The sequence below is a fragment of the Rattus rattus genome, chromosome 12, assembly GCF_011064425.1.
Source record: "Rattus rattus isolate New Zealand chromosome 12, Rrattus_CSIRO_v1, whole genome shotgun sequence".
NCBI lineage: Eukaryota > Metazoa > Chordata > Mammalia > Rodentia > Muridae > Rattus > Rattus rattus.
Genome location: NC_046165.1, coordinates 50,758,680 through 50,783,409, shown reverse-complemented (window position 1 = coordinate 50,783,409; position 24,730 = coordinate 50,758,680). Strand labels below are relative to the sequence as shown.

The 24,730-nt window shown below is 40.5% G+C and overlaps 1 protein-coding gene across 1 annotated transcript in view; it reads left to right on the top strand.

The window, feature by feature from the left end:
• Sucla2 (succinate-CoA ligase ADP-forming subunit beta) overlaps positions 1–15,404 on the top strand; it is a 47,276-nt gene extending 31,872 nt beyond the window's left edge. Inside the window, exons 7-11 of the mRNA XM_032917516.1 lie at positions 10,103–10,264; positions 10,356–10,498; positions 12,024–12,144; positions 13,012–13,100; positions 14,639–15,404. Coding sequence (XP_032773407.1) covers positions 10,103–10,264; positions 10,356–10,498; positions 12,024–12,144; positions 13,012–13,100; positions 14,639–14,713 — 590 coding nt within the window. The 3' untranslated portion in view covers positions 14,714–15,404. The remainder of the gene's footprint in view (positions 1–10,102; positions 10,265–10,355; positions 10,499–12,023; positions 12,145–13,011; positions 13,101–14,638) is intronic.
• The last annotated feature ends 9,326 nt before the right edge of the window (positions 15,405–24,730 follow it).

The following is a 24,730-nucleotide window of genomic DNA, read 5'->3' as shown; positions in this document are numbered from 1 at the left end:
GTAGAAAAGGTGGTCTTACCTGTGGTCCTGAGGCTTAAGTTTGCTCGTGGGGTGTTGCTTATGAGCTCTTCGAGAGGGCCAGAAAACATGTTCTTAATTAATTACTTAATTGAAGATTGCAAACTACATGCATTTTGCGTTTTTCGTTGTTCACTTAATAACCTTTCCTGGTGATCTCTCAGGTATATAGGCTCTTTGTTTATTAAGGATGCTAACTTCTTTTCTGGCATTCGAGGTTAGTATTTTCTTAATTAAATTATTAGTTTAATTTTGCTTGTCTTGAACAAATTAAAGTTTTCAGTTAGACCTCGTTTTTACTTCTTTCAGACCTCTTTTTTACTTCTTTTATTTTCATGATGAGATTATTTTCCCCTACCTCAGGATCAGTTACTATGAATGTGCATGCCTTTTTTTTTTTAATTTCATTTAAAGAGTTTTAAGTTTTTAGAGTTAACAATGATTTATTGCCTCCTTTTAAAAGTATTCACTTTTTGTAATATTGTTAAATGTAATGTTGCTTTTCTGTTGATCTTTAGTACACTGACCCATCAGATTTTTTTTTTTTTTTTTTGTGCAGAGTACACTATAGTATGTGAAAAAGTCACACATAGAAAGAGAACACTGTGATTTCACTTAGGTAAGAAATTCAAAATGTTTAACTCAAGAGTTAGAAGGGCTTAAGGTGTGAGGAATAGGAATGTGCATTGGTCAGAATATGAACTTTCAATGATGAGGTCCTCTGCAATCTAATCCGCTGTAGGTAATTGAAATGAAGACGAAAGGATTATGTGGTTCACAGTTTGGGTGAGGGCCAGCTGTTTGGCCCTGATGAAAAGCTTCTCTTGGTGATGGTTTTACAGTGATGGGAACACATTGACAAGTTATACCATGAGGACAGGAAACCAAGAAGATCCAGAGTGTAGGCTTGTCCTGTTTGTTACAACTTGCTCTCATATAAACTAGCCAACATACCCAAAAGAACCATGTAGATCTGTTCAGAGATCAGCACTCTCTAAGGAGTTGGTTGCAGTAGTCTTTCCTGTTAAATTAAAGTCCTACCACCTCCAAGTACAGGGTGAACCTCTAAAGGATAGGCGGATGCTTTCAAACTATATCCAAACCTTTAAACACTGTGACTCAGGCTTTATGCTTGTGCAGCAAACACTCTTAGTCATGGAGCTGTCCCTCTAGCCAGTGTTGCTATTTTGCATGAGATCATTGCCGCCGTTTTTACTAGATCGAGCGAGACTCAGGAGTTTATTGTAGATTTTAATTCTATCTATTGTTTTTATTTTTCTTAGTTAAAAAAGCCTTTTGTGCATTTCAGTTTGCCTTTTTTGTTTTATTTCTTTTTGTTATTAAACAGTTTTGAGTTTTGACCTCACTAACATATATTCTAAGTGTACTTAGATTTGTATAGTTACAATTTTTTTAAAAAAAATACGTAGTTTTCATTAACAAGAACATATCAATGCCAGGTTCTGTTGTAAGTACAATTGTGGACCTCTATAATTCTTTTAATATAGACAGTAGTTCTGTGAGTTTTATAGATTATGAAACTGTGTCACACTATCAGGTTTGCCTGAGGACGTGTGACTAGTTGTAGAGATGTGCTGTCACACCCAAAGCAGTGGTCATATAGCTTGAGCTCTCAATTATAACACTGTTGCATAGCAGGTGCATTTCTGCTTGGGAATGGATATTGCTGTACTGGGAGCAGGAGAGAGAAGTAGGGGTAAACCTTAGATAGCTGTGGTTGTCTGCTGAGCAGAAGGTTGTAAGCATAGTGTAAATGGAAAAGGGAAGGCTTTGTTTGACAGAGTAGTTTACATTTAGGCTTTGTTACCAGATCTACATTTTTTAAAAAATTTTTTATTATATATTTCTTTACTTACATTTCAAAGGTTATTCCCCTTCCTGGTTTCCTGTCCATAAGCCCCCATTCTCTCCCCTCCCCCTCCCCGATACAGGTATTCCCCCTATACATCCCCCTTACTGCCCCCCCCCCATATTCCCCTGCACTGCTGTCCAACCTTGGCAAGTCCAATGGCTTTCCCTTCCACTGGTGCCCCAACAAGTTTATTCTCTGATACATATGCAGTTGGAGCCCAGGGTCAGTCCCTGTATAGTCTTTTGGTAGTGGTTTAGTCCCTGGAAGCTCTGGTTGGTTGGCATTGTTGTTTTTTTGGGGTTCAAGCTCCTTTAACTCTTTCAATCCTTCCTCTAATTCCCCCCAAGGGGGTTCTGTTCTCAGTTCGGTGGTTTGCTGCTAGCATTGACCTCTGTATTGGACATCTTCTGGGTGTGTCTCTCAGGAGAGATCTATATCCAGTCCCTTTCTGCATGCATTTTTTTAGCTTCATCAATCTTACCTAGTTTTGGTGGCTGTATATATATGGGCCACATGAGGGGCAGGCTCTGAATGGCTGTTTTGCAGTCTCTGCTCTAAACTTTGCTTCCATATCCCCTCCTATGAATATTTTTCCCCCTTTTAAGAAGGAGTGGGAGCATCTGCATTTTGGTCATCCTTCTTCTGGAGCTTCCTGTGGTATGTAGATTGCATCTTAGGTAATTTGAGCTTTTGTGCCAATATCCACTTTTGGTGATTTCATACCATGTGTGATTTCATACAATTCTGTGATTGGGTAACCTCAATCAGTATATTTTCTAGATCATTCCATTTGTCTATGCATTTCTTGAGATAATTGGTTTTGATAGTCAAGTAGTACACCATTGTGTAGATGTATCACATTTTTTTGTATCCATTTCTCTGTTAAAGGGCATCTGGGTTCTTTCCAGCTTCTGGCTATTATAAATAAGGCTGCTATGAACATAGTGGAGCATGTGTCTTTTTTATATGTTGGGGCATCTTTTGGGTATATGCACAAGAGAGGTATAACTGAGTCCTCAGGTAGTGCAATGTCCAATTTTCTGAGGAACCTCCAGACTGATTTCCAGAATGGTTGTACCAGTCTGCAATCCCACCAACAATAGAGGAGTGTTCCTCTTTCTCCACATCCTCGCCAGCATCTGCTGTCACCTGAGTTTTTGATTTTAGCCATTCTGACAGGTGTGAGGTGGAATCTCAGGGTTGTTTTGATTTACATTTCCCTGATGACTAAGGATGTTGAGCATTTCTTTAGGTGCTTTGGCCATTCGATATTCCCCAGCTGAGAATGTTTTGTTTAGCTCTGTACCCCATTTTTTAATAGGGTGATTTGGCTCTCTGGAGTCTAACTTCTTGAGTTTTTTGTATATTTTGGATATTAGCCCTCTATCAGTTGTAGGATTGGTAAAGATCTTTTCCCAATCTGTGGGTTTGTCGTTTTGTCCTAATGACAGTGTCTTTTGCTTTACAAAAGCTTTGCAGTTTTATGAAATCCCATTTGTCGATTCTTGATCTTAGAGCATAAGCCATTGGTGTTTTGTTCAGGAAATTTTCCCCAGTGCCCACATGTTTGAGACTCTTCCCCACTCTTTCTTCTATTAGTTTGAGTGTATCTGGTTTGATGTGGAGGTCCTTGATCCACTTGGACTTAAGCTTTGTACAGGGTGATAAGAATGGATCAATTTGCATTCTTCTACATGCTGACCTCCAGTTGAACCAGCACCATTTGTTGAAAATGCTATCTTTCTTCCATTGGATGGTTTTAGCTCCTTTGTCAAAGATCAAGTGGCTATAGGTGTGAGGGTTCATTTCTGGGCCTTCAATTCTGTTCCACTTATCTACCTGTCTGATTCTGTATCAATACCATACAGTTTTTTATGACTATTGCTCTGTAATACTGCTTGAAGTCAGGGATGGTGATTTCCCCCACACATTCTTTTATTGTTGAGTATAGTTTAGCTATCCTGGGTTTTTTGTTATTCCAAATGAATTTGCAAATTCCTCTTTCTATCTCTATAAAGAATTGAGTAGGAATTTTGACGGGGATTGCATTGAATCTGTAGATTGCTTCTGGCAAAATGGCCATTTTTACTATATTAATCCAGCCAATGCATGAGCATGGAAGATCTTTTCATCTTCTGAGATCTTCCTCAATTTCTTTCTTCAGAGATTTGAAGATCTTTCACTTGCTTGGTTAAAGTCACACCAAGATATTTTATGTTATTTGGGACTATTGTGAAGGTGTCATTTCCTTAATTTCTTTCTCAGCCTGTTTATCCTTTGAGTAGAGGAAGGCCACTGATTTGTTAGAGTTAATTTTATACCCCGATACTTTGCTTAAGTTCTTTATCAGGTTAAGTAGTTCTCTGATGGAACTTTTGGGGTTGCTTAAGTATACTATCATATCATCTGCAAATAGTTATATTTTGATTTCTTCCCTTCCAATTTGTATCCCTTTGACCTCCTTTCGCTGTCTGATTGCTCTGGCTAGGACTCTGAGTACTGTATTGAATAAGTATTAAAATCAGGGAGTCTAGTCCCTGATTTTAGTGGGATTGCTTCAAGTTTCTCTCCATTTAGTTTGATGTTAGCTACTGGTTTGCTGTATATGTCTTTTACTGTGTATAGATATGGACCTTGAATTCCTGATCTTTCCAGGACTTTTATCATGAAGGGGTGTTGAATTTTTTCAAATGCTTTCTCAGCATCTAATGAAATGACCATGTGGTTCTTATCTTTGAATTTGTTTATAGTGGATTACATTGATGGATTTTCGTATATTAAACCATCCCTGCATCTCTGGGATGAAGCCCTCTTGATCATGATGGATGATTGTTTTGATGTGTTCTTGGATTCAGTTTGCCAGAATTTTATTGAGTATTTTTGCGTCGATATTTATAAGGGAAATTTGTCTGAAGTTCTTTTTCTTTGTTGGGTCTTTGTGTGATTTTGGTATAAGAGTAATTGTGGCTTCATAGAAGGAATTTGGTAGTGCTCCGTCTGTTTCAATTTTGTGGAATAGTTTGGATAGTATTGGTATGAGGTCTTCTATGAAGGTCTGATAGAATTCTGCACTGAACCCATCTGGACCTGGGCTCTTTTGATTGGGAGACCTTTAATGACCGCTTCTATTTCTTTAGGAGTTATGGGGTTGTTTAGATGATTTATTTGTTCCTGATTTAACTTTGGTACCTGGTATCTGTCTAGAAAATTATCCATTTCCTCCAGATTTTCCAGTTTTGTTGAATATAGACTTTTGTAGTAGGATCTGATGATATTTTTAATTTCTTTTTATTTTACAGTGATGTATTTACTTATTTCCACTGGTAACATTACACCAATGTAAGGTATATTTTAACTTTACAGATTGACAGATTTCCTTTAGGAGGCACATATTCATTAAAATGTATTCATTTCTTTGTAAACTGGAAAACTGTTGTCATAAAACATATAGTATAAATTTGGAGACATTTCCATAGCACTCTTTAAAAGTAATTTTGGTAACTAAATCTAGAACTACTGTTTTGTGTAGTTTTGTAGGAAATATCTACCATGTATGATGAAGTACGTCTCTTAAGTATACTGTGTAGTTGTTTGAGTAATTGAAAGATGGAGACTTAAGAGACATTTTTTTAGTAATGGGAAAACAATGTCTAAAAACAAAATAACAAAAAATATATAGTGCTGGATAGTGGACCCTTCCTTTAATCTTAGCACTTGGAAGTCATAGGCAGGCAGAACTTGATGAGTTTGGCTTACATGCTGAGTTCCAGGTCAAGCAAGACTCCATAGCAAGTCCCTTGCTTTAAAAGAAGTGATCAGATTAGCTTAAATTGCTGATCATTATTGTCATTAGGATCTCCTAAAGACCCTTTAGTGATTACTTCCCTTCCCTGCCAGAGTTTTAGTCAAATTGGATCTGACAACTCAATTACAGATTAGATAATGTGTCCACTCAAATGCTAAACGTCAGTAGGACAGAATTTGCCTTGGATTAGCAGATAACTTGTTCCCTTGGGCAGCTCACTTGGAGAGATGATGTGTTTATAATACCTGCAGTTGTCAGGCAGATAATTTGTTATTCACCCTCTGGGGAGAAGTGAGTATGAAAAGAAAAATGGGCCAGAGATCATGATAATAGTGAACCTTTGATGTTTTGACCTTAGCTCTCAACTCTGGTGTATCAGAGAGGATATAGCCATCTCACTTGGACATCTAGGCACACCTGTGACAAGTTCAGATGTTTACTCCCAGAAGTTTCTGGTAAATAATATACTCATTGCTAGGAGAAAGTGTTAGATGAATCCCAAAAAGTGTTTTTCCCCCATAGTAGATTATTCTCAGTCATGTTGTCTAATTCAGAATCAGGAATTTCTGCAGTGAAGTGAAGTTAAACTATGACACTGAGATATTCTAAATATTCTAGTCAATAATAAAGTGCCTAAGGATACGTCTGGAACCCCAAAACCAAATGTAGTGAAGCCTAGGAGCTGGAGGTCTGTGACTCTGGAATTTTGTAGCTGTCATTACATAGAGAGCCGCATCACAAATTCGAGGCAGAATTGGGATTGTTTCAGTCAGTGCCACTTGTATTGTTTCTCACAGAATGGACAGTTTTTTCATAGCTTTAGAAATTATGTCGTATGGATTTCAAGTCTTTTGTTGTGCCTTATTTTGAAAGTAGTAAGATATTTATAGACCCAAGTGTCTCACGGTTTCAGTGTCTCAGCACATTTACAGCAGCAGTAAACTCAAGCTTGGAGAACTCTAGCCAGTTAGGGTCTGTTGGAGATTGGTTCTAATGCTTTGAGAATCTGCATGTCCAAATGTTAAAGGTCCTTGTCCCCAATTGGTTTTTGATCTATCAATAAAGATGCCAGTGCTCATTGCATGGGCAAAGGGAAACAGGGCAGGACCCTTCGAGTTGCAAGGGCCAGAGGGAGGATCACCTGGATGTGGTGGGAGATGGACGTGGAGAGAGCTCCAGGAGAGAGAGCCAACAAACCATGTAAGGATGGGCCTGGGGTAGCAGGGGAAGGTTTAGGAGTACCTAGCCTTTGAGTTAACCAAGGCAGTTCAAAAATAAGCTAATGTGCGTGTGCTTTTCATTCACACATCCAAGGAGCTCTTGGGTAGATGGCCGGAAGCACTCCACCTGACCCCCGGAGCAGTGTAGCCAAAACTCACCACTACGTGGTCAATCACCAGTTTCTGTAGGCACAGTACTTTGTACTTAGGTTTCCTTTCAGCTCCTTCTGTTTAGTTTTTATCAGCAGTCACATCCAGTATGTAGTGCTCACAGTGAGGAAGAGTTATCAGAAGTCATAAACACTTTTTATAAATGATGTAAATTTGAATATCTAGGGATTATGCAGCAAAAGTGCATCAGTATGGAATTCACATAGAAAATGAAAAGTAAGAATTGTCATATTTTTCCTTATTATCATTAATTTAACATGATGGATCCGTCAATCATTTACTAGGTTAATCTCCGCCTCTGCACATGCATGCTTGAATGCAGTGCCTGGGGCTGCCAGCAGAGGGAGGCAGATTCCCCGAGACTGTAGTCGTCAGCTACTATGTGGGAGCTGGGAATGCTGAATCATCTCTCCAGTCCTAAGTTTCTTATTTCAGGGCTAAGGAAACACTCAAGTCGCAAATTGAACAAGAAATGGGCACAAGAAACAAAAGGGTTAAAGTAAATGGTAAGGAAAGTGTATGTTCTAGGCTTCTTGGGTTATGAAAAGTAACAGTAGAGAAAATACTGAGTATTAGGTTTAGAGAAAGCAAAAGCAAAAGTCTTTTTCAGAGTTACAGTTCAAACACCACGGAGTATTATTTCTATTGCTGTAAAGAGACACCATGATCACAGCAACTTTTATAAAGGAAAACATTTAATTAGGGCTGACTTATTGTGTTGTAAGACCCCATAGTGGCCTTACCTCAGGAGTGAAACCCACAGAGCACAGATTGACAAAGTGACCCCTTCAGTAGCATGAGGGTGTAAGGTTTTTATTCCATGCACATGGGGTTGCTCATCCACCATGCAGGGAGAGGCAACCCCGAACCCAAAAAGCACACAACTTTTATTTGTGACTTCAGCAACAGGGTTAGCTGGCCCATTCTCATTGGTGGTACACAGGACAAAGAATCTGGTCAGATATTGGCTGGCCTGCTCAAGGGACTGTTCTTGGCTTAGTTAGTCACTTTCCTCATCCAGCCCTACACCTGGCCTTGGAGAATCACTGGGAAAGGATAAGTTGGCACGTCCCTTAGAGGGTGGGGGTGAACTGGGTAGTTGGGCAGGGCCAGGATGACATCTTGTGATTGTTCTCGGAATTTACCACAGGGAGGGGGTAGGGGGTCTTTTTGAGAACAGTTATTGTTTTGTCTTAATTAGCTTAGTCAGAATCTTGATCACCAAAACTTATTTCATATCACTGGACATCCCGACTACCAGATGTATTTCTCAAAACCTTGTTTTTACAACTTTTTCTCATATCTATGGAACTTTATTTGTTCGGTAGCTCAGAGGTTTGGTCCATTATTGTAATGGTAGGAGGCATGGTGGCACACAGGCAGACGGGTGCTGCAGAAGGAGCAGAGAGCTCTGCATCAGATGGGCAGGCTGCAGGGAGAAGCTGAGGCCCACTTCCTCCTCCACAGCCACACCTCCTCACCACGCCAGCCCCTGTGGGCCTGCGGGGATCGTTTTTGTCTAAATCACCACACTGCAACATTCTAGTTTGGAAAGGAAAGGTGTGCCTCCCATCACAGAAGGCTCTCTGTGGATTACGTCAGTCTCCACTGGTGGGAGTGAGGGCTGGAGTCTCAGTAGTTCCAACCAGGAAAGGCAGTCGTCCTTCACAGCTAGCAAGGATTTCTATGACTGAAGTCCACTTTCTTCCAGAACTCTGATCTGACATCTTAGACCTGCAGATTCTAGCCTAATCTCTGGTGCTTTGGAGATCAATCTGTGCAGGGCTTTCTGCCACAGAGGCTATGTATGGATGCATAGGGAAGACCCTGTGTTTACTCTTTTGGAGCCTGTCAAGGTATTACTCAGCTCAAACCAAGTTCAGACCTGCACTTCCCATGATCTTGAGTTTTAACTTTCCCAACAATTCTCCTAAGTTGAGAATCTCAGCTTCTGAATCCTGGGCCAGACTTGTGCTTCCATGCTCACAGTCTGTACTGAAGAAGGGATAACTGAAGATTAGTGAAGGGGAGAAGCAACCCATACGAGCTGCTTTGTGCTGGCTGTGGTGGCACAAGCGGCCTGTGCCCTGGACTACTCTCTGCCTGACCCTACCTGCCCTTGGAGATTAGAGGGGAGGTGGCACAGAGTCGATGACAGAGACTCCAGGAGCAGGCGAGCAGCAGCAAACTCATCTGAACTCTGCTGCAAGCTCCTTTAATACCCTCCATCTGCGCCCCAAGAAAGCATCTCTCCTAAACAGCAGTTCCTGATTGGTTGGCATTGTCTACATCAGCAATCCTTGGTCTCTCAGGCAGTCCTTAATTAGGTCCTCCTTCCTATAGGAGATGCTTTTGCAGCTGTGAGGGCCCCACCATTCCTACTACAGGCACATGCGTGTAATTCCTTGGACTGAAGGAGAAAGAGGAGTCAGATTCATAATAGACTCTGTCTCAAACAACCCAGTGGGTTTAAGATTTACCAGAAGATAGTTCCTTGAGTGTAAGGAGTAGTGTCAGGGGCCCACGAGAGAGGACTTCAGCCAAGAACATGGCCAGTCCATTCTTGGAACGCTTAAAAAAGTGTGTAATGCCTTTGAGGAACTTTTTTTCTCTCTCTCTCTTCCTTCCTTCCTTCCTTCCTTCCTTCCTTCCTTCCTTCCTTCCTTCCTTCCTTCCTTCCTCCTCTTCCTCCTTTCCTTTCTCCTTCCTCCTCCCCCTCCCTCCCCTCTCCTTCCTTCCTTCCTTCCTTTTGTGTGTGTGTGTGTGTGTGTGTGTGTGTGTGTGTGTGTGTGTGTGTGTGTGTGTGTGTGTGTGTGCCAGGATGGATGCAGAAAAAGTAACTTTAGGGTATTTTAAATTCCTAACAGTTTGAATTCATTGTAAACATAAATTGAATACTTTGAATAGATAACAAATTAAAACGTGCTTTTTACTCTTTAGGAAACCATGGCTTTATTGGATAGTTCATTGTACCTGTCATAAAATTTAGATATTTTCTTCCTTTTCCCCTCTAAGTGTTGTGCATGGATGCAAAGATCAATTTTGATTCAAATTCAGCCTATCGCCAGAAGAAGATCTTTGCTCTTCAGGACTGGAGCCAGGAGGACGAGAGGGACAAAGACGCAGCTGATGCAGATATTAACTATATTGGCCTCGACGGGAACATAGGATGTCTAGGTACCCCGTGTATTTTCATGTCACGTTGGCTTTGTGCGACTTAATATATTTTCTTTGTTCCTTACACAAATCATCTTTTCCCTTTTGATAGTAAATGGTGCTGGCTTGGCTATGGCCACAATGGATATAATAAAGCTACACGGAGGGACTCCAGCCAACTTCCTTGATGTTGGTGGAGGCGCCACAGTCCGTCAAGTAACAGAAGCATTTAAACTGATCACTTCAGATAAAAGGGTAAGGCTGGGGCTTCTGTGGTAGGATTTGAGTTGTGAGAAGTAGCTTGATTAATTGATAGATGCCATTGTGCTAGTTCAACATTAAAATTCAGAGTGCTGCAGTAGTTTGAAAAGAAGAATTGTGAAAACAAGTTAGAGAATCTTTGACAGAATTAGTGTTGAAGTTTAGCAAACTGAAGAAATTTGATTAAATTAGATATACTATTAATGACTATGGTAAACCTGCATGGCAGTTATTCACCAGAGAAATGGACTTGGTGATATCATTTGATTTCAAAAGCCTGGAATTGTAAAAATATATATACCCAAGAATATGTAGTTCATTAATAAATATTACTGATGTTGTGGCAGTATTTAGTTATTTTGGCATTAGACTTTAGAAAAAGGAAATGATAGAAGATACTAAAAAATGGAAAAGTACTCCTTCCTGTTTAGAATTTAAAAAGATTTGTACTGTCTTTCCCTTGGAATCCTTTAGAGTTATTTACTACACGCATTATTATGTTTTTAATACTACAAATTCAGCTCAAATGCAGCACAGTAGGTGTTGGTTCCTGTTGTAGAGACAGTGGTTAAGGGTTTTGGAATTGATGTGCTGAGCTTGAGCTGTGTTGACTACTTCATAAACAGTTGGCTGTAAACATCCCTTTACAAACATTCTTCTCTGTTCATTCTGTGTGTGTGTGTGTGTGTGTGTGTGTGTGTGTGTGTGTGTGTGTGTGTGTGTGTGTGCATATGGGTGCCTAGAGAAGCCAGAAGAGGCTCTCCTGAAACTGGAGTTACTGATGTTTTGTGAGCCAGTGAATGGGGGAGCTGCAAACTGAACTCTGGCTCTCTGTAAGAGGGGCAGGCACTCAGCTGCTGTCCAGCCCCAGGATGCTTTACTTCTTAGAGAGACTGGGGACATATTTGAAAGTCCTCAGCATAGGAACTGGGGAGATGAGGAAACTAGAACCTGTCTCCTTAGTTTCCTAAAAAAGCCACTGAAAGAGAGAGAGAAAACTGGCAGAGGTAAGATGATATCAGGAGTGGGTTGATGTCCAGTGCAGACAGTTTAAAGAGAAAGAAGGAGCTACCGGAAGACCATTGGAGTATAGGTAGGGCCATCTTGTTAGGGATTGAGCTGTGATAGTTAAAGGGGCTGTGGCCAGGGGAGACACAGTTGTGAGGTGTTTGACCAGGGTTTGGGTCAAATTGGTTGTGTTGATAGGGTGAAGTGAATAGAATAGTAGGGGGTGAATGCTGATGGGGATACCTGCTGGGATGGTACCTGGCCTGAGATGGTTGTGTTGGTCAGTAGGAAGAAGACTGACTCACATGGTTTTTGTTGTGTGGGATATAGTAGAAAACAAATGCAAGCCAGGTATTGAAATTAGTGGTTGTAAGTCCTGATGCTAGTGGACTGGGCGGTAGAAAAGGAAGTAATGGTTTTATCTGAAATTGTTTACAAGGAATTGATTTTATATTCCACTGTTTTTGGGAGAAGAGGATAAATTCTTATTTCTTTAATACTTTATTGATAGGTGCAGGCTATTCTGGTCAACATCTTTGGAGGAATCATGAGATGTGATGTTATTGCACAAGGAATAGTCATGGCAGTAAAAGATCTAGAAATTAGAATCCCTGTTGTGGTACGGTTACAAGGTGAGTGTCAATGATGCTAGTTCTTTCTAATTGTTTAAATGATGCAGTCGTAAGTGCAAAGTTAATTTAAACATTTCAATGAAAGCATTAAACACAAAACTTTAAAAGAATGTTATTTTCCTGTGGCTGTGATAAAACACCCTGATGAAAGGCCCTGAAGGAGTAGTTTGTTTAGCAGTGGAAAAGGCACTGGGGAGGAGCAGGGAGCTGGTGCTCACATCTCAGCCACACAGAGAAAAGGGAGCTGAGGCTATGAATAGTCATAGCCTGTCTCTAGTGATGGATGCAATTCCCCCAGCAAGGCTCTCTATCCTTTAGATAGAGAGGTTCTGTAACTTCCTCAGACAGTGCCAGCAACTGGGACCAAATGTCAAATACATGAGCCTCTGGGGACATTTCTCCTCACAGTGTGATTTTGTTGTTGGTTTTGTTTTTCAAGATAGGGTTTCTCTGTGTACGAGCCCTGGCTGCCTTGGAACTCATGTACGTCAGGCTAGTCTCAAACCCACTGACATCCTCTTGTCCCTGCCTGGGATTAAGGTGTGGGTTACCACCCTTGGCTTCACAGTGTTTTTTTAAGAATTTACTATATTGGACAAAATGCTTGAAGTTCTACTTTGTGTAATGTGATGTGATTTTTATTGTGATTATTTGAGATTCTGACTTTGCTTTTATTACCATGGATATGGTAGAGCAAAAACAAAAATTCAGGAGGTAGTTCCAATTTCTTAGACTATTTTTTTAAATTAAGTATTTGTATTAAGTAGTAGAAATTCTTGTGCTGATATTCTTATAGTGAGAAAAAGATTTTAAATGCTTTGTATCTATTTTTAAGTCATTTGCTTATATTTTCACAATCATTTCTAGGTACACGAGTTGATGATGCTAAGGCACTAATTGCAGACAGTGGTCTTAAAATTCTTGCTTGCGATGATTTGGATGAAGCTGCTAAAATGGTAAGTGGGCACTCACGCTCTGTGGACATGGTTGTAGTGTGCAGAGGTCTGTAAACCTTTAGACTCTAAATGAGCCAGCCAAGTATAGTGATATTAGTGCTTCAGGAAAGCAGGCTTAATTCTGGGGAGTGACAGCAATAGATACATACTGTCGTGATGGGGTTTGCAGTGGGGGGTGAAAATTGTACTCAGCCTCATACAACAAGGAAAAACAGGAATTTCTATTCAAGGATCCAGATGACTAATCAGCACATGGAAAATTATTAAAAGAAAACAACTAACAGAAGGAATATTCAAATCGGCAGTGCAGAAGAGTTTGGAGGCAGTGAGAATTTAAAAATTCTTTTTCAGAACCTCTTATAAATCCATCTTAAATAATGGTCAATTTACACCCAGGCTGGTCTAATCTATATTTTCCTCTCATTTATTATTAGCAAGTAAATCCTCATGCATCATCATATACTTCTCAGCCATGTATATGAGGGTGAGTTACTATGATGATGTAAAGGAATTACTATTATTTAAGCGAAATACTGGTGTTCTGATTGTGAAAGTTGAACAATTATTTTGTACCATCTAGGTTCTTTGTTAGACTTGGGGTCAGACTGTTTTTGCATTGCAGTTGTAATACGCAGCTGTACATTTTAATCTAGAGTGCTCCTGTTTTGAAATGCTCCCCCTCTGGAGTTTGTTTGACAAATACTCTGTTATGGTCCAGTAGCGTCCCAATCTGGGTTTAACGATTGCAACCCTGGGTGTCATCTGTTCAGCACGGTCTTCTGTCCTCTATTTTCCTAAACTGGAAGTTCAGTCTGCGGTATTGACTGTTTGACAATGCTTCCTCCCACCCCAGACCCACTAAGGATTCTCCTGGTGGTAAAATTTCCATGTGTATAGATGAAGAAATAGGCTATCTAATTTCACTCCTTTAAAGTCCTCTACCTCTAACCCAACACTCTAAATTCACTCCTTTAAAGTCCTGTACCTCTAACCTCAAACTTTTTTTTTTTTTTTTTTAAATCTTTGTAACTATTCTCCTTGGAGAGAAGCAGAATTTTCATTTTAGAAGTGTCTGGTTTGTATGGCACTTTGTATGGAAACATATTTTCATATACAGAGCATTGGAGTTTTTGTTGGTTATTGTTACTTCACAAAAATACACCAGCATTTCTTATATCTAAACTCCTACCCCAATACGTTAAGTTTGTAAACTTTTTAAGGTAGGTTTTATTTAGTTATGCTTTGAATTGTGGGGTGTCTTGCAAGGATACTCATTGTTTGTGTCTTCAAGGTAAAATTTAGGTAAGACATACCTAGTTCTTTATCTTTATCAGAACATATTTAGTTGAGCTATAGGTTATGAAGAGTGTCAAACTTTACAGTCTTGCAAGTGTCAGTTCTTACTAGACTATAGTGTGACTTGTGGCAATCAGAATAGCCCCAGTGTTTTAAATGGAAAGGATTCTGCTTCTTTTGCCTTGGTTTATAATGGTTCACCTTTTAATGGACATACGAATATGCCCTGCTTTCTCTTTCAGGTTGTAAAGCTCTCTGAAATCGTGACCTTAGCCAAAGAAGCCCACGTGGATGTGAAGTTTCAGTTGCCAATATGAGCAAGACCTTGGTGAATGGCTTCGGGTATTAATGTGCTGTAATTCTTTATTATACTGTGGTCTCTCCTAGTGTCCCTTTCTTTTAAATGTGTGGAGAATGTAATCACCACATAGCACATACCTTTGAAAGCATTCGCTCTGCATTTGACTCTGCTGCTCAGACTGGACTGTTTATATAAAGAATGTCTGATGTACACTTACAGTGGTCTCCTTTCTTGCAGCCATCTTTCTTGCTTCCTCTGCAGAACGTCACTTGGAGTATGCCTGTTTTCTGGGGTTGGATACAAAGTTCTTCATTGATAAGAGTCCTATAAATAAAATTACTACAAAGAGAAAGCTTTATTCTTTAGTATGAAAATATATCTAATAACAGCCTCATTAGGACAATGGCGTGTTATAGCAATGTTTTATATAAGAAATATTTATCTTCAGCATCAAATGGCTCTTAAATGTATCAATCATTATACTTAGAACTTGGAAGCACTCCTCAGAATATCTTTTAAGTATTTTAGAGAAGTACCTTGCTGATTATTTGACCATTGTTTTAATCATTACAGGACAATGATAACTGCAAGTCGTCATGATTCTGTGGTGGTAAAAACACCTGCAGATTGATTTAAAAAAGCACTTATTAAGAACTTGGGCAAAATTAAGAATACCAGTTTAAGTTAATAAAAGTTTCCCAATGTAATTTGGAGTAATGTTTTTTTTTTTGAAGTAACAGTTGGAGGTATTCATTTTATCAGTCTGTCTAAGGGGCCAATTTATAGATCATACAACAGACATGGCAGCACATATTCTAAAGCTTTGGACGGCTGCTCTTCACAGAGCTACTCTGCTGCATACTGTTACTTCTTTCACATGCACATTTGTACCTTTGTATTTGCTCTGTGGACTGGTTACTTAACAGCCCCCTTTAACACCTGAAATCTCTAAATTATCGTCAAGGTAGAGTCTTGTACAGTACCGTACTTCCCATGGAGAACAGAACACATTTTAAGTGTGTTTGCATGGGTGACCTTGAGGATAGGATTTATGGCCTCCTGTGCCAGGCAAGCACTTGACTACTCCTTGGTAGATGCTAAATCTCCCGGTTATATTACTTTTAGCAGACTCATGTGGTTGGGAAGGAAGAGCAAAACAAAAGCAGCACTTAAGCACCACCCTGAAGCTGTTGATGCCTCTTTTGGTGAGACGTTTTTAACTGGTAAAGAATTGTATTTAAAAGAAATTTAGATACGGAGTATAAGTGTTCAACAGTGGGGGCCAAGTGTAAAGGACTACAGTGAGAACCGTGCCCTTTCCTGTGGGGACAGGAGTGAGAGAAGTGTGTGGTAATCAATTGTCAGGTAGCTGTAATGTGTATGTAGTCTTTAAAAAAATAGGATTTATAAGTTTGTGATACCAAATTTAAGTTTTGCTTGTAAAGAGTTGAGAGAATAAGACAGTAGTGTTTGATTTAGAAGTTGGTGCCTAAGTGACAGCCTGTGGAGGGGAAGTAACATTGGAGAGCTGGGCTAATGAAGCCATGTGTCTGAGTCCTAGGATTGGATCCACTCAGAGTGTCCACGGGGACATAGAAGAGCCGAGATAATGGTTTGGTTTCACTGTCTAACATTTATTCTCATACAGGAGGATCTCTGTCAGTTGGAGCCAGCCTAGTCTACTTAGTAAATACCAGAACTGTATAGAGAGACCCTATTTGAAGGAAAAAAAATCCTTTTTCATTTGAAAAAATTTTTTAAATTAGTTTACAAAGTAGTGGGTTTCTGTAAAGGTTTGTAATACCTCCTTAGTCTTGGTTAAATACCCTCCACGCCCTTCCCCCAACCCGCCCAATCCCTGACTGTCTCCTAACCTGTGCTCGGCTGTTTCCTCCAGTACGGTGGTTCCCCTCTCACCTGCTTTTCTGACTTTCCACAACACTCCAGGTTAAATGTACAGGCCTAAAATTTCACAGCTAGAATTCAGCTAAGTTCTAAGAGAGAACTTAGTCTTTGTCATTTTGGACTTGATTATCTCTCATTTAGTGTAATTTTTAGTTCATTGCATTTTTCTGAAAATTTCCTAATTTCATTTTTCTTGAAGCTGATTAAAATTCTACTCTGCACATGTACCGCACTTTCATTACTCCTCAGTTGATGAATATCTAGGCAATTCACTTTTGTTTCTTAGCTTGTCAGTACAACATTAATGAACACCGTTGGCAAGTATCTATGTACAGGATATGCAGTCCTTTGGGTATCTGCTCAAGGATAGTGTGGTTTGATCACATGGTAGTTGGTATTTTACCTTTTTGAAGAACCTCACCCTGATTGCATCGTGGCTGTACCAATTTACACTCACATCGACATAGAGTAAGTGTCCTCTTTCCCCATGTCTTCTCCAGCCTTTGTTGTCATTTGCTATCTTGATGATTGCCATTCTGAATGGAGTGAGCTAGAGTCTCAAGTGAGTTTTAATTGGCATTTCCCTGATGGCTGAATATTTAAATTCTTTCTGAACATTCTTTTAAAAGTCTATTAGCCGTTTGTACTTCTGAGACTGTTCAGGTCTGTGTCCCCAACTCCTTAAAATTGGATTGTTTGTTTTCTATGGCTCTGTAGTAGATCTTAAATCAGGTAATCTAGCATTATTTTATGGCTATTTGACTTCTGTGCTTCCACATGAATTATAAGATTGTAGAGAGTGTCTCTAGAATTTTTATTAGGGTTGCATTGACTCTGTAGATAAGTTTTGGTAGGATGACCATTATCACATTATTAATCCCATCAGCTCATGAGCATAAGAGGTCTTTCCATCTTCTAATGTCTTCCTCGGTTTCTTCACTGTTTAAAAGTGTTCATTGTAGAGATCTTCCTCCCAAGCTTACTGATTTTGTTTGGGTAATTTTGAATAAAATTGTTTCCCTAATTTTTTTTCTCAGTATGCTTGCCCTTGGTGTATAGGATGGCTGTTGATTTTTGTATTCTGCTGACTTGCTGGAAGTGTTTATTAGCTCTAACAGTTTTCTGGTAGACTCTATAGTGTTATATAGAGTCATGTCTATAAATAGGGACACTTTGGTTTCTTCTTTTCTATTTGTTGTATTCATTTTAAGTTTTTCCCTTTGCTCTAGTTGGGATCCCGGTACTGTATTGAATTAAGAGTGGAGAGAGAGGGCATTTTGTCTTGTTCCTGACTTTAGTAAAAATGCTGTGAGTTTTCCTCTATTCCAGAGGTTCTCAACCTATGATTTGTGACCCCTATGGATATTGAAAGACCCTTTCACAGGGGTTGCCTAAGACCTTGAAAAAACACAGATATTTATTTTATGATTCATAACAGTAGCAAAGTTACAGTTATGAAGTAGCAATGAAAATAATTTTATGGCTGAGGTCACTATAATATGATGAACTGTATTAAAGGGTCATAGCATCAGGAAGATTGAAACAGAACTAATAGAATGAATATATATGGGATTTGTTAGAGTGGCTTACGAGCTGTGTTTCACCAAGTCTAGCAATGGCTGTATCCTAACAAAAAATGTCAAGAATCTGGTAGCTGTTTAGTCCATGAAGCTGGATGTCTCAGCTGGTCTTTGGCCTGTGTTGGAGTCCTGAAGAATTAGGTTCTACATACCAGTGAAAGTAAGTCTAGCAGTAGGATAGACGAATTTGCCAGCAAGAATGAAGGCAAGCAGACAGAAAGCAAAACACAAAATCTTTTCTTTTTAAATATCCTTTTATAGAAGGTGTGGCCAAAATTTAGGGTGGGTTTTCTCAAGTCAAGAAAATGCTCAACAGATACTCCTAGTTACTTGTGTTTTAGTTGATTCTAAGTGTAGTTGAAGGGACTATGGTCACTAAGGTTTTTATTCCATTTCTCACCTAAAGCCGAGGCAACATATTTAGGATTTCCATGACCCTGACCAAGTCCCTGAACTATTGACCAATATAATAATTGTATAAACTAATCATAAACTGAAGTGACTGATAAAGATATAAATCAAAATTGTCACGTGTGTGAGTAACTGCTGTGTTCTGTTGAAAATAATATAGCAAAGACCCTTTGCCCTTCATCCACTGCTCGTGTTGCGTGGTCCGTGTGGTCTTGACTTTAGAAATGCTGCCCCTTTGACCTTGGCACTGAGAGTTGTTCAGGCACTGTCTTGCACTGTCACACCCACTTCGGCCGGCAAGGAAGACGCAACACGGTTGGCTTCTTCTCAACAGCCTTTACTGCAGGACACCTTCATTCTTGATACAGGGAGGTGGCGGCGGCAGCAGCCAGCCCTAAGTGTTACAGCTAAGTGTTACAGCTTCAAATGTTACCGCTTTGCCGCTCGCCTTATATACACAACAGTATGCTAATATTCTTTCAGGGATTGGTGGGGCACGAGTCACCCCACTGTCATCCCAGCTACTTGTCCTCCAGAGATTGGTGCGGCATGAACTTCCATTAGCATAGTACCGCCCCAGCCAGACTGACGGCAGGTGCAAAACCCCACGCATGCGCAGTACTGTTGTTCACCACAGGAGGGCGCCAGATTCACCTCATTATCATACAGCTGCCCTGACGGGACAAGCCTGTGCATGCACTGTAAGTTATTCACATTCGGATGGGGCTGGCTGTCTGCGCCATCCCTGCGCCGCTCCCTACATTGCACTCACTCACACCCCAAACCAAAGAACTCTTAGACTCCAAATTGGCTCAATGTGCTGATGGTCTGTAACGTTCTCTTGTGATTATTTCATAGTCAAGTTGACCATCAAGGTGACGTACTACTCATGCCTTCGATTGGGGAATTGAGATCATTAATACTCAGTTGTTATTAAAAAGTACATTTGATTCCTGTCATTTGTTGATGTTATAGTTATATATTGATGTTATAGTTTTGTCCTCTCCCTTAACTGTTCTTTTAGCATACTTTATTATTTCTTGTGGCCTAGTAGATTATCCCTGTCTCAAGCATTCTTTCAACCACCTCTGTAGAGCTGGCTTAGTGGTCACAATTCGTTTAGTCTGTTTTTATCATGAAAATTTTTATTTTTCCCTCAGTTATGACAGATGGTTTTGCAGGGTATAGTAGTCTGGGTTAGCAACTCTTAAGAGTGTAAAATACATCATCATAAGCCCTTTGGCTTTTAAAGTTTCTGTTGAGAAATGTGCTGTTACTGTGATGACCCTGCCTTTATCTGTGATTTGGTGCCTCTCTTGCAGATTTCAGCATACTTCCATTGCTCTGCGTTATGTGTTTTGACTATAATATGATAAAGGGAGGCTCCACTCTGGCCTGCTCTGATGGGTGTCCTAATGGCTCCTAGACATGGACTGCCACCTCCTCCCTAACTGGGAAATGTTGGGTTAGAATTCTTTTGAAAATGACTGTAGCATTCGGGATGGTTCTTTTCTGTCCCTAACCATAAATTAAGTCTTTTTAGGAAGTCACGTGTATCTTGAAATTTCCACTGGTGCCTTATTACTGTCTGCCCTTGTGAGACCAATTCCTCTCCATTGTCTTCAAGTAACCTGTTTCTCTTGGTCCATTCTGTTGCTGAGACTTTGCATAGGGTTTTTTCTTTTCTTTTCTTTTTACATTATCCCCCCACCCCCAGCATTTCTCCTTATGTTTTAGTATTTCTATTCTTTATTGGGATTGTCAGTGTCCTGATGAAAGCGTAGCTAGTGGATGAGACTACAAGAAGAGAAGCAAGCTAAATCTATCCAGTTTGTGTAGCAGTTTTCTTATGAGGTAAAAACCTTTCAAAGACACAGGGTGTACTAAGCAGGGATTCTCAACCTGTGGGTCGCAACCCCCTTGGAGGCTGAATGACCTTTTCCCAGGGATTGCTTATCGGATATCCTGTATATCAGATATTTACAGTAGCAAAATCATAGTTCTAGAAAGCAACAAAAGTTGGGGGTCACCGTAGTGTATGAGGAATTGTATTAAAGGGTCGTAGCATTGGGTAGGTTGAGAACCACTGTTCTGAGGTGAGGACAAACAGCCCATCTTTCATGGATGCTCCTTAAGCTCAGGAAGTAAAGAACTCAGGGGCTTCAGGAGTCGCTGAGACTGACCAGATTCTCTGGGCTCCTCTCTCCTCCCCAAGCGTGTGTAAGCTGTGAGGACTGCTGACAGACTCAGATCATCAGCCTAGTTGCCTAGAAGAGGCTCGGAGCAGCAGAGCTGTTGGCCAGGACACCCCAGCTGTGAGCTGCCTTGGCTGTGTGCGTGCTCCCGGTTTCCACGTGGTGCGAGCCGTCACCTCTGCTGCCCACCTCTGCTGCGGTGGGCTTTAGGCGATGCAGCTGCTTTTGTGTCAGTTCTGCTCCTGTAAGTGACCACAGTAAAGCCATTGGTTCATGAAGTTGAATCTGGGTATTACCCTCACTTTAGTAGGTCAGCAGTTTGTGACTAAGTAAGTAGATTTTGTGTCACACACATCCATGAAGACTTTAATGTTGTTTCAAGCTGAAAAGCATTCTTGCATTTTTATATGAAACATTATACTATCATTCACAGTAGTGCTCTGTGTACATTTTTTTTTTTAAGATTTATTTATTTTATGTATACATTGTCACTGTCCTCAGACACACCAGGCATCGGATCCCATTACAGATGGTTGTGAGCCACCATGTGGTTGCTGGGAATTGAACTCAGGACCTCTGGAAGAGCAGTCAGTGCTCTTAACCACTGAGCCATCTCTCCAGCCCTCTGTGTACATTTTGTAAACCAGTTTGATAGCTTTTCAAAAACTTTAGAACTTAAAATTTTAATCTGTCTTGACCTGATTCTTTGATAGACTGTAATAAAAGTCATTACCAGAAAATAAAATTTTAGACATAATCAGTCCCAACTTAATTTTGATCTAACACCGTAAAAATGTTTTATAAAATTGTTAAAAAGGTTTCCAAATGCTTAGCTATTCGCAGACTATCATCAGTCCACTGATCACGCTTTCAGCAGAGCCGAGAATAGCTCCATCACAGGTGGTGAGCATGTCAGCACTGGAAGTGCAAGTCAGCTGTAAGTAAACACTCAGGGAGCCGCATGCCTCAACCTCGGCACACTTGGGGCTGTCAGTCTCTGAGCCCTCTAGAGTCTGGTCACCCCAGTACAGTAGCACAGGCCAGCAAGCTTAAGTGGATGATGTGTTTGTGGCTCCGGTTGTCAGTGAACACATTCATGTGTTCATTGCCTTAGCCAGGAATGAGATGATTTAATTTTGAGCCAATATGAGTAACCATAGCCCAGAAATGGACATTGTTCCATGTTCCAATGCAGATGCAATTTCATCATAGTTACAGGATAAAGTCATGAGGCACTTCTCAGATGCATTGGTGGGAGTGGTCAGATTACAGCAAATAAGGAAATCTTGCTATGTTAGTTACTAACTGATGGTATTTGTAGCTTTTGAGTTGGTGAAGGGGGAGGTGTTAATACACTTTCCAAAGAGAATTTACCTGCTAGTCCCAAGAATGTTACGTCAGACTTAGAGGTGAGCAGTGAAGGCCTATTAAGGGGTTTAAAATAAAGACAATCTGGCTATGGATCTGGCAACATTCGGCTCCCCAATCATGAGGTTCTTTCAGTCAGTCAACCTTTTAGAATCTTTAGTGCAAGTATGGCTTTACCCCCATCCCTGGGGTGTCAGTCACAAATACCTGATAGGAACTGATTACCTAGTAGTTGAGTCAAATAATTGAGGGTGATGATTCCAGGGTGTCAGGACGGGCATGTGAAAAGGAGACCAAAGGCCAAGCATGACTCTTTGTGATTAGTTTCCAAAGCAGACAAGCATCTTTTTATTGGTTTTATATAGTGCTGGATGAAGCAAGCATCATCTTAGAAAAATTGTGTTCTGGTAAAAATAACACTGCAAAACAAAGATCAACAACAAAACTAGAAAGCTATAAAAAAAGCACAAAGACAAATTAAAATGACTGGTGCTGCCAGCAAGCACTTTCCTGGTCTTTTGTGGAAGCACAGGGCTAAACAGGACTATCCTTGGGGCCTTAGAGCCATGGTCTTTGTGAGTGGTGCTGTGTCTACCTACAAAAACACACACACACACACACACACACACACACGTCCTTAAGGCTTTCATCTGTTTACTGAGAATGTTAGAAGTTGGGTGTGTGCTTTGGTGTGTGTATGTGACTTTATATTTTTTGTATATTTAAGATAATAATCCACTTGTCTGTTATGTTAGGAGTGTATCAGACACGCTTCTGTAGCTTTGAATCAATACCTGAAGTAAAGTAGGAAAGTTCTGTTTCAGTTTCAGGGGTTCAGTTCATGGTCACTTTGTCCTCTTGCTCCTGGATCTTGATCCTGGCATGGAGAGGCTGTGTAGCATGGTGGATGGGCCACTGTGAAGGAAAGTGGCTTACCTGATGGTTCTCTTTGCTGGAAAGGGAAGAGAGGAAGAGGCTGGGATGAGAGGTACCGTGCCATTGTCCTACTTCCTCCAATCCCCATCTCCTAGATTCCCATAATGGCATCAAGTAGATTCAGGTACCAAGTTGACTAACATTTGAGCCATAGAGGTGCAAACAGCAGTTTTGGGTGGAGAGCAACTTTCCCTATGACCCTGGGTAGGAAAAGAAAAAGAGATACCACTAGACACCACATACCAGATCTATTTATCAGGTTCGACTTAATAATAATAACCGACTAGAATTCATACAGCTTGACTTGGTTTCTTTCTTTTTAATCTAGCCTATCCAACTATAGAAATGCCAGGGAAAGAAAATGCAGTTAGAGTATTCGGGAAGAGGCTAAACTTGTCAATGTGAGGCCTCTGGATTAAGGGAAGGGTGGTAGGTCATGGTAATGGCCTGCACATTTGACAGCAGTTCAGAACTATCCTATCCTTGTTAGTGCACCTACCCACAAGATTAGATTCTCAGTTCTTAAACTGTTCACCCCAGTGCTTACACTTGACAATCATAATAGCCAAGAGGACTACAGAGGTCTTTTCTAATGAAAGTCTGTGACTCTAGAATTCAGTTATTCCAGTGATTCTTGAATATAGTTATTTCAAGAACCAACTCCCAGTATTCATTCAACTCATTCAGCACATTGAGGGTCCGAGCACCACACAGCGCCAGATCAGTGACACATGATCCGTCATAAGTAGCTAAATCCAGAAAGGCATTTGCCAAATGCATAACCATGAGCTGTGAACCCCTGATGAAAGGCAAGTGCTTTGATAACCACGAGGTCTGAATTTCTGTCTAATCTAATCCAGAAAATGCTTGTTTTTAGACGCAATGAGTACTGACCTTTTGTCCCCCACACAGTAGACGAAATGTAAAAAGGCATGGGCTTCCCTTTGCTCCCATCTAACAGCAGAGGCTTCAGCTGCTCCCTCGTCTGAAGCACAGCCAGAGCTCCTGGTCTTTACGCTACAGCTCTAAGACTGCATCGGTTTTATATGCTGGGCATGTCCGTCCTCCAGACATTTATGTTCTCTTTTTAAAAAAAGTGGTTAATAGTTATTTGTACTTGCTTCCTCCCGCTGGCGGTAGTATTTCTACCCACAGCGAGAAGGGGAGAACTTCCAGTTTGGACCAACTTACTCAAACAGGCAGAGCTGGGATCATGGTTCGAATGCACTCAGAGAATTGGGGACAGTGTAGCTGGCAGAGTTGTCAGCTGGGAGTCTGAGACAGAGAAGGATGAGGTCTCCCCAACGGGTTTAGATCCAATGAACCAATTATTTTTAAAAGTGAGGAAAAATACAGATAATCAGCCACTCAAACGTCACCTGAATTTCTAAGCTCTACTGAGATAGCTCAGCGCTAACAGTAGCGATCCAGATCTTTGCCGGAAGAGAAGGCCGAGCCTGGCTTTCCCGAGCCATCCTGAGTCAGGCTCCAGACGATCTGCTGCTGCTGTTACTGCTTCTGTTGCAACCTTTTAGTCCTAAAGACAAGAAGAACCAGGATTGTAGATGAAGTGGCCCCAGTTCCAATGCTGAGGTGAAAAAAAAAAATCTGCCTTTTGTGAACCACAAAGGGAGAGCT